Raw genomic sequence first — 14,981 nt, forward strand, 5'->3', positions numbered from 1 at the left:
TTGTGCTTCATAAAAAAAAAAATCTGGAATATCTCCCAAGATAAAGATGTTTGTTCAAAGCAAGATAATAATCTCAAGAGGTGATCAGTAGGCAATAAAAACAAGACTTAAATAACTTGTTCTAGAAAAGCCACACCTATGAATTCCAGAGATAAAAGACAATTGTGTAGTCAAGTTGGCAAATGCACTGTAATGTATTTAAATCGGTTAATTACCTGTATCGTCTGGCATGCATGGCTGCCGTTGTTGGTGAGGATGGCGGAGACGGCCTGCAGTATTTTGCCAGTGTCTCCCCAGGCAACCACCAGACTGAAGAGGCAGGCGCAGGACAGAGCCGTGATGGCCTGTCCTGTGGGGTCATTGGGCCCCGTGCTCCGGACCGTGGTCTCTAACAACAGCTGGAATAGAGAGTCTGAGGAAGAAGAGGTAGACAAGTTAGACATTGTGTGTAAATTAGACTGAAAAAACAAACTTCTATTTCTAACTAGTGTCTCAAAATGATCATTGGGTTGCAACAACATATTAGGGACAACATAACAAATGTCAAAAACAAGATTGTAGGCACTTCAAGAACTCTTTTCAGCCTTACCTAGCACATCAGGAGGCTCGGTCTGAAAGCCCTCAGGCTGTTGTCCCTGCAGCATGTCCAACAAGGCCTGCAGGCTACGCAGGCACAAGGAGGGGTGAGAGAACCGAGTCTCTTTTATCAGCTCAAAAACCCCGCAAAGGCCGATGCCAATGATCTGCACACAGAAGAAAGGCATGTTTAAAAAGAGCTAATGAACTAACTGCTGTCATTCCACAATCCAGGTCTAGCTAACAGCACATGAAAATGAAACATAATGCCACTTGGTGTTAAATATATTTGTCCTTGTTATTATTATTATTATTATCATTTCTTTAAGTAAGTATTCTGATTAAAACAGAATTGATAACAGAATATTGGAGTGGTTGTTTTCTTGTAACAGCATGGCCTCATCTTCCTACAGTAAAACAACCCACATTTAGCTACGGGGGCTCACAGTGTTTACAGTTACTACCGCTGACTTCAACATCCACTATTAACATTTTGTATAATGAGAGACCCACAGTAGAAGCTAGGAAAGGAGTTTGGCCTAAATAAATGTTCTGTCTCTCAGTACGGCTTGTTTGTGGATCAAATGTATGCTTCAATGCATGGGCGTAGGAAGCATCCTCAATGTGGGTGGGACAATTTGACAGGGGGTGTGAGCAGGTGGTGGACCTCACCTCCTCTAGGGGGGTCCGGGGGCAGATTTTTTTTTTTAAATGTTGAAATTAAAAAGCATCAATCTGGTGCACTTTGAGAGCAAAATTAGGGACTAAGTCTATGGATACATCTCTCAACACCCATGTGAAACAGAACTGTAAACAGATTTACTTTTTCTTTAGAATATTTTATAAATCACTCCCCTTTCAAACTGTATTTTTGTGTTACTGTCCTATAGTATGAGTTGGAATTATTTCATACCTGTTATTCTCTTATTTTTTATAACTATAATGATCATATAAAAAGGTGTGCCTTGGAAATACTTATTTACATAAATGATTACCAAACCGTTTGAGACCCACTACTTAGACTAAAGAACTATCTAAACCCTCAAAGAGTCCTTTACCTCGCTAGTGGAGCACGCTCGTGAACTGTTAGCGCGGCGGGGAAACTGTGGCGCGCATAATTTTACAACTAAATACACAGCTACACAAAAAACGCAGCATGTGTACGGCTCAGAGAATCTGCCTTGGTACAAAGTAGCAGTGAAAACATGGTACGGAATTTCATTGATTTGGGCATTCTCTCAATAAGCATGTGGAATGGATTTGATAATGAAGCACTGACACAGCGCTCTACAAAGAGTGGTGAGTGGATAGACCGATTCACGGACTTTCCACATGGTAAAAGTGGGGTGGGGTCTAAACTAATCATTTTAAAAAGGTGGGTGGGACTAGTCCCACCCTGATATAATGGCATGCTTCAATGTTTCCTTCTATCTTTGTGAAGCGTAGAAGTGATTTTTTTTTTTAAAAAAGGTACCACTAAACGGATAACGTAAATAACATGAAACACTGAATATATATATAGATGAACAGATATGCAGGTAGATATTATTGATCATTAATATTGGTAGATTTACAAAACTGACATAATGATACTTTGTCAAAGCCTACAGGCACTCATACTTTTGACATATGGCTTGAAATTACAACTAAATCATCCACACATTTTCATGTCAACAGCAGCCTATGTGAAAGACAATAAATCGGATACAGCCTTCCTAGTTAACTGCTTACTGCTAACCAGTATGTAAAGCAAGCACAGAAAAGCACTTCCAATCAATATGCAATCCTCTCAACAGACATGCACACACATACATTTGCTTAATTACTGTGACACTGTAATAAGGTTTGTCCTGTTGGAGTGAGCATTTTCAAAAGGAGTGCGAGATAAATATGTAATTGTGATGTAATTGTGATGTAATTAGGAGTCATCTCTATTACCTTATCCTTTCCTACTTTTTATAATGGCTCAATTATGGAGCCACTGCTGCCTGACAAGCTTAAACAGGACTACTCACATTTGTTTTTGTGGTGCTGTAAAAACCAGTTGTCTCTTACAAAGGGAGCGAACACCCTGTACTGTTTTCGTTATTCTGTCATCATGGCATAGTAAAAGTAATCCTTGAGAAATTGCCTTTCAGATGTTGATGTTGTAATAATGTATTGAGCATGGCTTTTTTTAAATTATTATTATTATTATTATTATAATAATATGCTATCAAAGAGAACTTACAGGGCAATAAAAAGGTGTTTACTGAATGGTTTGATTCTCCAATAAGTATGAGAAATAGCTCCAGAGCGTTGTAAAGTCAAAAACTCAACATCATGATAATAAAAGTTAGATGTAATATTTCCAAATTCAAAATCAAGCATTTCTAATGCAATGTTCTGCATCAATCCTTATTGCTACATTGCAAAATGTTTACTGCAGTGACACGCACACACACCTGTATTCAGGGGGCAGGAAGCAGTAATGTAACAGCACCATAAATTACATTTATATAACCAGGGGGACGACGTTAAGAAATACGACAACAGACATTCAAAGCTTCATTCAAAAAACCTCAATGGAGGCTTCAAAGATAAAAAACAAAACATTTAGTACATACCTTAAAATCAGAACACCTTGCTTAGACTATGATTACAAATTGAATATGTAATATTGTACCCACTCAGGAGCAACATTAACACCTTAAAGGACAACTGACATCTCTGATACAGTATAAGACAGATAAACAGCACAGGCAACAGAACAGGAGCAGAAGTTGGGGATATAGAGCCGTTATCCTCACAGGAAGGGGGTTTCCAACCTTTGGTAAAGTGACTCCAATTATCACAATAATAAAAATAATGAGCCCTACACACAAGCCCAAGGAGATAAAGGATTATTGCATCCATAAGATAAAGGGCACAGGCTGGCTCTCGCCTTGATACCGAGCTCTGCTCCCACCACATCAGCACCGATGCTACCCCCTGCTCGTACCTTTGGCAGCTTCACAGCAGGCTCGCGGTACTCCTCCTCCTCCTCGCTGTCCGAGTCTCCGCTCTGAACCGAGCTCCTGGAGGCCAGCACGAGGGAGGCCTCTCTCTGCTGCCAGTCCAGCACAGAGTGCCGCACGTTGCAGTAGACGTTGATGCAGAAGGGTTTGCTGTGCAGCTGATGTCGGGCACACAGAGGGCGTCCACTCTAGACTCTCAGCCTGTAGAAAGACAGAGGGTGGAGGTGGTCAGCAAGGTCCGATATCATTTGGATCTACAATGAGCCATTTAGAACATCCTAAGAGTTGTTTATAACAGTGATGTCATCCTCTAGGACAGGGGTGTCAAACTCAAATACAAAGTGGGCCAAAATAAAAAAAATGGGTACTAGTCGAGGGCCGGGAACTGGTTCAATGTTTATTGCAAAACGTATTGAAATGAACTTATTGCACATATTAAACCTGGAACTAACAAAGCTTAAACTTATTGCCTATAAAAACAACATTACACATTAAATAATCAGTTGCAGTTCATTTCTTATGCTCTATCTGCAGCTTTTCCGGAGTCATTTCTTATGGTTACATTTTCCACAGGCCAACAACAGCTTCAAAAAAAACTATTTCCCTCAAAGAAAAAAACAAACATGCCCTGTTGTCGCAAGAAGGAAAAAGTGCAGAAGGAAACATCCATGTAAACTCAGTGTTGCTGCTCTGTGATGCTAGCTCAAGCCAGATACTTGGCTTCTCATCTTGGGTGCAAGTTCATCAATGTTTGGGCTCAGGCTCTGAGCATGAGGAAACCCCTCAGGATTGAGTGAAGGTGGTGCGGGCAATATACCGGAGGGCCAGATCTAATAGTAATGAAAATTATCCTGCGGGCCGAAATTAAATCCCCAAGGGCCTGATTTGGCCCCCGGCCTTGAGTTTGACACATGTGCTCTAGGAGTATGATGAATTGTCCTTTTTAGACCCATTGATTGTGATTAAATATATGCAGTTCGGTTCCTTTGGGCCACTTAAGATGTACCTTCCACCTTTACATCATTTTATAGAAATATAAATTGTTTTCATCACCCTTAAATACACAATTTAACCCCAGTAACACACCTTACCGCAGCAGCTGGGTTTCAAATCTTACCAAAGGACTGCATGCTTTCTCCCTTTGTGACATTTCTAATCTATTTTCTGTACTATTAACAAAAGGTAAAAGGCCAACACATTTTAAATTTGAAAATGTAAAAAGACAACATTCCAAATATCTAAGAGAAAAAGCAACCGGACTGAGGGCATAATGCTTTGCAGACAAAAGTAGTGACTGTGAATTGAGAGCATCAAGCGTGTTTTAATGAGATCTCTGTGGAGCTGATCTTTTTGGTTCAAAGCCTGAGCTTCAGCTTTTAAAACAGTAGTTGTAAACATTATGTCACACGGAAAGGGGGTTTAATTTCATTTTGTTTTGGGTTGTGTCTCTCGTCTGTTAATGTAGTTGCTTAAGAAGCATTTTAAGTGTACATCGACTTATGACACACCTAACCAAATAAGTGCCTGCTGACCACAACAAAGAGGGTAATTTATCATCTGGCTTTTGAGGAAAACGTTCCTAAACCTTAGGGACTCAGATGTTAGCTCTTAAATTCGACCTAAACAAAGTTATATAACTAAAATAGGTTGGGAGAGTAAAGCCTCTGTTAAGCACAGTTAGTCTTTATTCAGTTGTGTCCTCATTTCTAGTCAGGTGGCACATTTGCTGCATAATAGGATTCCTCATTTTTGCTTTGACTCCTGGGGAAGCTTATTTTTGTAAACACACACTTGGCCTGGCAAGTGTGTGTTCATTTCAAGACCAGCTGAACACAGCTTTCGAAGTTACAAAATGGCTTACCCAACATTTCACATAACCAATGCAGAAACAAAATAGTTCAATTCAAATTTTAGGGAGATAAATGGTTTTTGAAAAAGGCCAGAAAGATATGTTATTAGAGAAAATCAATCAAATAAAAATGAGCTGGGGATTTTCTTCATTTTACAAGAATGCAGTTAAATGACAACCAATAAATCAGCATGGCAAATTTGCATTAATCTTTGGCTATCGAACAAGATTTCTCACATATTTAAGGTTCTTTATGGGCTTGCTTCTCATCTGAATTGTAGGTCTAAAGACAGATATTTGTAAACACTGAAATGAGTGAGATACATAATGTTGTACCGATTCAAAAATAGGGGTGTGTAAGTTTATCCACTAAGAGCGACCCCTCACACATTAAATATGTAAGAGACATAACCACTTTAGTCATATTTGGGGGTTTTGGGGTTGTTGTTGTTGTTGTTGTTGTATTGTAATAATAATAATAATAATCCTTATATTTATTTATAGCGCTTTATCAAATGACTCAAAGCTCTTTTACAGATACACATTACACATACAGATCATACATACATGTAATGGTCTACTGTGGGACAATACCCACAGGAGCAAGTTCAGGTGAAGTGTCTTGCCCAAGGACACAACGGCGGCGGGTTTGACCCCCTCTGATCTGATAATCATTGCACAGCGCACTGTGCCACACCGGCCCATCTTCACACCTCGAAGTCATCGAGGCGCTTTTACAAGTACACATTAATATCATACATGTACTGTGGACAATACCCACAGGAGCAAATTCGGGTGAAGTGGTCTTGCCAAGGACACAACGGCCTGACGCAGTGGCGGCGGGAGCGGGTTTCGAACTGGAGTTTCCCCAACGCCCCCTTGATCTGATGATCAGGACGCACAGACCACTGCGCCACCCGTCCCGTAATCCTTTATACTAGGATATGTTTCTAATTTCAAGTCTACCCTCACTGATGTAAATGAGATAGACAAGCCAAAAGGAAACTTAGAATAAAATCATTACAGCAAAGCTTACATTTAAACAGTCATGATGATTCAGAGAAACTGCGCTCCGTAGAGAAACTTGATAAAGTAACTAATTGATAAGCTTTCTCTATCCCACCCACGCAATGCATTTTTAACTACAGTCCTGAGGCAACCTCTAGAGAATCATATTGATCGACTGTGCCTCTCTTGCAGTGGTGCGCTTTTGGCAATCACAAGAGTGATGTCATCTATTTGGGGAGAAAAAGGTCATTCATTCTCAGCTGAAACCAGTGGGGAGGATATTAGCAGCCGTCTCATCTAGCAGTACTGTCCACTTCTCTCCTGCATGGCTGCCAGAAAACAATTGTGACTGGACAGAATTCACAAAAGGGTGAACTAACTCAACACATAAAGCAGAAAGATCAAACAGGCTTCTTGGGATACGAGGGCAAATAAAAGAGTGGAAAAGAGACCAAAATAATGTTGTTTTTTGCCCAAACGAGCAAAAAGGGATACCATTTAGATCATAAAAAACAACAGACCTTGTTTCCCAATGTCTGAAAACAGTAAAAGAAAAAAGGAAAAATCACAAAGATGTAGCTGTTTCTAATCTAATCAATCTTCAGAATTTGGCCACATCTACAGCTACTTATCTCCCTCATCTAGACTTCATTTGTTTGCTCTCTGTGCTTCTCAATGTTGTTCTGTACTTAAATGAACAAAATAAATCCCAAAAGACCCCTTTTTTACTGTACATTTATGTCCATCTATATAAAATAACTTCAACCTATGTCTCCGACTGAGATTGGAATCAGCTGTGGTTGATCTATTTGATACAATTCAATGATCTGTTCAGCTAGTAACCTCAACAATTATGAAGCTGTTTCAATATAGCTTTGAGCTGCTGTAGCTGCAGGAAGCAGATGGTTTATCTTACTGTTGAAGGTTTTTGAACGCTTGACTTTTAATTCTGGCAGGCCTGTGTGGAGGGCACTTGTAAAAAAAGACCAGGAATAAACATCACTTTGCTATTAGGTAAGCTTGTAAAGAAAATGTAAGCATTTTAGAAGTGTGTTAACATGGCATATTCTGGGAAAAGTAATGGGTTGTTTTCAAGGTATGGTAACCAAAAGACAGATGTTTTTGCTACACTGTGTTTTAGAGGTTTTAAAATGTGACAACAGACAGGATTAAAAGGATCTTAGTGTATATCAAAAATGTAAAGCAAAAGTCCACCCCATATAACCGGATATTCATGAGATCAAATATGATATTATTAAAATTGTTATGTACTTTAGGAGTACTTTCGTATTATAAATACATTATAAAATGTACTTAGTGGCTATTGAAGGATCATGGACCCACACACACTGCCCACAAGGTCACATTTTCCATTAAACAGTCATCACAAATAAGGCGTATTTAAAACATTCAATGTATGACTCAGTTTTAATCCATAAAACCTGGTCTGTTCCGTCAAATAGAATTTCAAACATGTAGAAAACCTGTACCAGTGAAGTATTTAATGGATAGACCCACCCATGTCTCTCTTACTCCACGCCTAATTCGGGTGTTAACAATTTCAGATTTGTTACACAACATCTTGTGTGAACAGAACATGAAGCAAACTCAGACAGGGTCCTGGCGTCATGAGTACACATTTGATGTGACAGGCTTCTTCTAGAGCTGACAGGTCCCAATTTAAAACTGAACAAATCATGAGAAAGTTGTCATTGAAAGTGGCACCTTCAGGGAATGTCATGATGCATATAAGCCATAGGCAGACATAACTAAGCAAGCCCAATGACCTGCTGATGTTTTCGTGGTTTCTTCTTACTTTGTACTAGCGCCAACTAACGTCCAAACACAGCTGCTCATCTGATGGTCTCTTGTGTTACTGTCTGCACTTCACTGATGATTTAATGGCCATCTAAAAGCTTTGGAGAAGGCTGAATAGAGTCCCTGCCCGCACTTAGACAGCTCCACATTTCAGACTGCTGGCTTTATGGGGAAAAAAGGAGGAAAGAAGAACAGTACCATTTTCCGAAGCAGAGACTCAAGCTCTGTGAGTGCAAGTGTGGACCGTATCAGATGAGAAAAATATGCAATGTATCAACATGAGAACATTTAAATAATGATTCTGATCTTATAATCACTTATGGCTTTTAAAAACGGTATAAGCTTCAAATCATGTATACCCATGCTCATAACAACCATATTTGTTTTGATTAGGAGATTCAGCTTTTTTTAAAACAAGTTAAAAATCATTTGCAGACATAATATTTTTCATCCAGATGGTCAAAAGTGTATACTAAAAAATATCTTCACATTTTGTCAAACAACCTTCTGGGATTTCCAAACATCGCCGCATATTTATCTTTCAGCTAAACAGATGCTTGACTCGAGTGAAACTTCAATGCCAATACTAAGGCCAAAACTTTAGGCATCTAGGCCACATACTTAACAATTGCAAATAATATAATCTCCGCAACCAATACTCATAATTATTTCGTCTAGTTTCTGTTTCTTATTTAAAAGGTTAGAATTGCACTTGATTGACTCATTTGATTTGCCATCTAACTTCCACTTATACACAACACCATCGTTCTTTGTAATATCCATTTCAGGTTACCAACGCTACATTTGTATTATCCGTAGGTTATGAGTAACATCATGTTGCGGATGGTCATAAGAGTACTCCCCTTGAACACTGGCGCTCCAGGATTGAATATCATCACATACTAGTTGCCAGTTTAGATATTTCTAGGTTTGCTTTTTTTCAAATCATGACCTCTGGTTTAGCTGCCAAACCTTTGTTAAGACTAATATTTTAGGAATAACCCGCTGAATAAAAAGTCAGTTTACAACAACAAAGATACTACAACAAGAATACTCTGATTAATATTAAAAGACATGACAGCATGGTTTATGATTCATGTCGTTGATACACGTAAAATAAATCTCAACATTCAATTTCTAGCATACAGAATAGTTTTCTGGTGTTTTCTAATAGTTATATCCTTTTGTACCATAATGTAGGTCTAGTGAATATAATTATAGTTTTTGAAAAATACGCATCACACATCTGCTCGTACACAAGACGTTACATCACCCTCTTCATTAGGATGATAAGTGTTTATGCTTTTTCTTTGGTTCGGACTCCACTGTTACATATTTATAAGTACAGAAGCAGACAAAGGGGGGAGAAGAGGCTCTTTCAAACCACTCGCTTTCTTGTCTGACTATGCCGGCGTGACACACAACACAAACAAATACAGCAGGACTGCCTGTGTAACTACCCACGTATTTATGCCTGCCTGCTTTATCCATTCCCTGTCTCTATAGAAGATCTTCTGCTGTTCCAGGACATCAACTCACCGCACAAGTCAACCTGAAGAGAACTTAAACTGCGCAGCCTTTTCTACATTGGATTTCCTGTCTGATGGAGTTTTGAGGTGAAGGATGACAAGGCATTAGAGCCTCCATCCTTCCCTGCTACTATCACATTAAATAGGTCTGTCTTGCCTTTGCCTGCCAAGTAACTGGGAAAAAAACAGTGTAATACAATTAAATCCAAATGCTGGCTAACAATATTACAGACCAACCACAAAGCCAGCTCTCCCTCTCTTTTCAGAGAAGTATAGCAAGGAAATGCGTCAACACAATCTAACAGGATTATATTTGTTGTCGTTGTATGAAGATCAAATAGTTAATACATGCTGTCAATGCAAAATCTTAAACATAAACAAAAAACAAACCACCTCCAGTGATACAGCTAATGTTTTCTATTGGACGGAGGAGATGGAGGCAGGCAACTGTTGCTGTGGAGATGTGGCATACATTAGGTCGCTCGGCAACAAGCCATCATGCACAAACTAGAGCCACTCCCATGTGACTCGCTGTATGCCCATCCACCTCTCAAATGTGTGGATGGGCTCCGTGGCATCTGACCAGCCTCCGCCAATGACAAAACATTTTTACTGCCAAATACCTCCAGGATCAGGGCTGCAACTAATTATTTTTTTCATAATAGAGTTATCCTCCGATTATATTTTAAAAAATTAGGGAATTATTCTATAAAATGCCAGAAATTATGAAAAAGGTATAGTTATAGTTTTTCTCACTAACACTCCAAAACTCATAGATATTCAGTCCCCAATGACATAAAACAGAGAAATAGGGAATTCCTCATATTTGAGAGGTTGAAAACTGCTTCTGATATTTTTGCTTAAAAATTACTTAAACAATTTATCATTGAGCAAAGTAGTTGCCGATTGTTTTTCTGTTGATTGAATAATCAACCTATTGCCAATAGCTAAATTCAGGATTTCAGAGAATATAACCTTATCTGTTAACGTGTCCTCTCCAAATGTTAATTAATTCAGTAGATTCATATCAGCTCAATTCATACCTGAGGCTGTGACAGATGAAAATTAAAACTGTCAATCATGTTGATCTCATTAATATAAAGAGAAAATGTTCAATACTAAATGTATGTACTTCATTAAATGCTTTACATGGAACTAGTCATTATTATTGTCATTATTATGATGATGTTTTTCATTTTTGCTATTATTTATTTTTGCTGCCCTCCCTTGGTAAACCCCATCCCTACTGACTTTGTGAAATACACATGCACACATATGACAATTAATACCTCCTTGTTTCCTCTTATCCTACATAATGTTGATAACTGTCCCAGTCACTGTGTGTTCTTCCTTGAGTTGTTCTGTTTAATTAAAATAGTTGTTCCTATTTTATTGCACTTTTTTATGATTAACATTGTGTGATGTTAAGTATTATGTATTTATTTAAAGACAAAAATAATTTAATAATTTATTATTAGAATGGTTAAATAAAGAAACATCTCTGAACATATTAATTAGTACAATTAAAATGTAAAAACATCTATATTAGCCTTACATTAAGGAACACGTGCAATAAAAACCATTGTGAGAAAATCATGAATATCTTACCTTTGTTCTTGATTTGACTTTTGACTTGACCTTCTGTCGCCTCTTCAGTTTCTTCTTACTCAAAGCCTTCTTTCCCCTGAAAGTACACAGTGGTTGCTCAGTATTGCAAAATACAGCATCACATATTACAAATCTCATTGGCTTTATTACAAATATGATGAAAGGAGAATTAGACGTAAACCTAATAGTCAACACAATTCTTCTTTAAGCCAGAAAAAACCAACATTCATTGTTTACTGTGTAGACTAGCTGTCAAAATGTTGAATTAATTTCAGATGTCTTTTATAGTAACCACACCTTCAGCTTATATTTGAAGAAGCTAGCAAAGTATGTGTGTTCCCTTCTTCACTATCAGACATGTGTAGCAGGAGTCACAAGGTTCAGTGTCACTCATTTTAACAAAGCCTCAAAACAAGCACAATTTTGTTTTTGTGGAAATGTCTTCTTTGAAGCTTTTGAACTGAATTTGCATTGGCTTTTCATGATAAATTTCCCTTACGAATCAGGCTGCCAGGACCAGTGTAAGGGACCAAATATAGATGTACAGTACTACTAAAAAAGGAAAAGGCTGTGCATGATTAAGTAATCATTATTCATAACTACTAAATACAGAAAAGCAATGCATCTTGTCAAGCCTGGAATAAGAGTTTAATTATATTACTCAATAGTGCAACTGAGTATTGATGTTTAATATCTTGCCATCATATAAACTTAGATTAACATTCTGCAACCTTTTGATCACAAAGTGACAGGCTACACACAAAACAAGGCTGACAAAATGTCTCTGATGTTTACAATAGTAGGTAATTCACAATGGTATGTGCAAGCAACATTTCCACCATCATATTAATAGAAAGATTGTTGTCTAATAAGATGGTAGTTCAAAATAATATAATGAAGAGGTTGAAACACTGTTGTTGCTCATTTGCATAGAGCTGTACATTCAGAAGGAGATGGTTATGACAGTATGTTTCAAAAGCATATAGTCGGTTTTTGTACATGGAGAGGGGGATGGGGGATACAAAAACAATTGAATTTGTGAGGGAGGATGCTGCAATGATCCAGATACTGTCTACAACCTGACTGACTGCCTGAATGACGTAACTGTATTACCCGCTAATGCTAGAAAAGCAAAATGAGTTCATCCACCTCCCAAACATCCTCACCCATACACGTCAAACGTTGTGTATGGAGGGCCATATGCTGTATTTATTATGTATGTCTTATCATTATCAGCTTCTTGAAAAAAAATGAGCTTACAAGAGGATAACCTGGGAAATGCTATTTATCGTTAGTAACGTCAGAGCTAGGAATCGAAACAGTGACGCCGTTGGGCCTACATCCACACAGCTACATCAAATTATAATAAATGATTAAGTATCTTAACATATCGTGAAAACGCAAGCTTTGGAAGTTTAAAAGTGATTCACAAAACAGGAAAGTTTAACACGTTTGTGTACGTTTAGCTGGGCAATGGCTATATCGCTCTAAACAAATTGCTGTCATGACAGTTAGCCAGCTAGCTTGTTTTGAATATAACTCTAAGCCGATAGAGCACATCTTTGAATGTGTTTAACCCAGGTAAGTAAGGATTTTAATTTCGATTAGATTGTGTCAATGACTAAAGAAAACAGAATCTCCAAAGCACCTAGGCTGCAAACCTCTCGAGTAAGGGTGAAGTAACGTTAGCTTAGCTGGCTCTGATAAAGCTAGGGAAGTCAGAGCCAAAATGCTACCTAGCAAGCAGACTCCTTCAAGAGGGTGCACCCAAAAGATGGGGCTCCTGGCATGTTGTTTGAAGTTAAAACAATGACTTGTATGACTATAACCCGTCTAGCTCAAGAGCCATGCATTACTGTTGACAGAAGTGTATATGTTGTTGAACTGTAGTACCGCTAAGCAAGGGTTAATGTTAGCTTATGGTAGTTAGCACAGCTAGCCCTACAGATGACAGACCAGCCTCTCCGATATCTACATTTTTACGGTAACCACTCACCGTCCTTGATTTATCCCTTGCTCTTTATCATTGATAGCGGTGGTATAAATCCGTCTGTATCGTTCAGCCAGTGCTCGCCCTGAGAGTAAAAGCTGGTACCGAGTCCGACAATCCGACTGGGCTCCGGCTGTCGGACAAGAACCCATCCCAGAACCGATGGTGGAGAGCTCGGCTCCTGCTCCAGATATGACCCGGACACCCAGCCCCATCGACGGCGATGAGGAGGGCAGAATCCCTCCACCGGCGGCCGCTGCCGCAGCAGCACACATCATCGTTTTGGAGAACAATGCATATATCACACAAAAGATATCACAGCTAGATAATTTCTAGCCATCAGATGCGATCCACTTGTCATCAAATCCGCCACATGTCACATTATTTGTCCGTTCCAAGTTGCAGAAATACCACAATTAAACTTCCAAGGTCCCCGGTTATTATAAGCGCAAATTGTAGCCAATCTGGTGGTGCAGCTACGGTCTTCCTATCCCGGCCACAGCGTCAACACGGTGCTTGTCTCCCGAAAATAGATCTTCTCAAGCAATAATACATGTGCTTGTAAAACAGCAGAAACGGCACCGTTGATTTCCAAAAACTGCCTGTTCGTGTTTCGGTTTCATTCGTTCCTTGAATATTTCTTGACCCCAGAGAGGCAGCACCCTCAGTAGGGCTGCCATCTTAGCTCCATCATCCCTCCCCTCCCTGGCTGAGTGTTGCGTCGCTAGCATGCCGGGATATTTTCATACGACTATACTGGGCGATGCTATCAGTGATTCATATGAACAATTATCTCCCTGTATATACATATACCAATGCTTAGTTCATTATTTTTAACCCAAATTGATAATCGTGAAAGTGAAATGCATCCTTTTAGAGAGAAAACAGAACCATATGCTATTTTGCAGAGTAAGCACAGTCAGAAGCTGGACATTTAATTAGCAGATGTCCATACAGGGCCCCCTCCCAGTTTGATCTAAAATTGGCACATTGAGATGCTTTTAAAGACGATTACAAGCTGTGTTGTCCGTAAAAAATGCTGAAGCTCGGGTTTGACCTTTAAAAACAGTGTTTCATTTGACTTCATAGCTCATTATTTCTTCTCTGCTTTTACCATTTACAATCAATTAACTACTGTTACCTCAGCAGCTGGGACCATGTGTACTAGCATTGTATTTATATCTCCTGTGGCCACTGTGTAACAGTTGCTGCAATTTGATGTCGGACATAGTTTGCACCTTAAACTGTATTTATTGAAAATATATTTCAATAGCCCATGCTTTGCACAAGGACTGCAATCATGCTTTGATCAAATGTGTGTGTGATACAGTGGACTTCTTTACTGATCAGGCCCCAGCTGCAGTAGCTCTCTCTACATAAAGCAAAAGACAACCTTTTTTTATAAACATGCATGATGTGGATCACATTTGGCAAGATAACAAATCCACTGTCTGTTTATGTATGCCTTAAATGCCCAAAATGCATGGGTATACTGAAGTGCTTACGTAATGCAACATGCACATTATTATGATAGTAATATTTGCATGTTCACCTTCTGACAGGGGCAACACAAGGAGGAGCAGGAATGCTGCATTGGGGGAAACTGG

At 38.9% G+C, this 14,981-nt stretch overlaps 1 protein-coding gene across 1 annotated transcript in view; it reads right to left on the reverse strand.

Annotated features, from left to right (window-relative positions):
* The window catches only part of mycbp2 (MYC binding protein 2), a 66,222-nt gene extending 52,149 nt beyond the window's left edge, over positions 1–14,073 (reverse strand). The window contains 6 exon segments of the mRNA XM_034128597.1: positions 216–412; positions 590–743; positions 3,557–3,730; positions 3,732–3,773; positions 11,385–11,460; positions 13,381–14,073. Of these exon segments, the coding sequence (XP_033984488.1) occupies positions 216–412; positions 590–743; positions 3,557–3,730; positions 3,732–3,773; positions 11,385–11,460; positions 13,381–13,652 (915 nt within the window). The 5' untranslated portion in view covers positions 13,653–14,073.
* Between the last annotated feature and the right edge of the window lie 908 nt (positions 14,074–14,981).

This window comes from Trematomus bernacchii, unplaced genomic scaffold (assembly GCF_902827165.1).
Source record: "Trematomus bernacchii unplaced genomic scaffold, fTreBer1.1, whole genome shotgun sequence".
Lineage (NCBI taxonomy): Eukaryota > Metazoa > Chordata > Actinopteri > Perciformes > Nototheniidae > Trematomus > Trematomus bernacchii.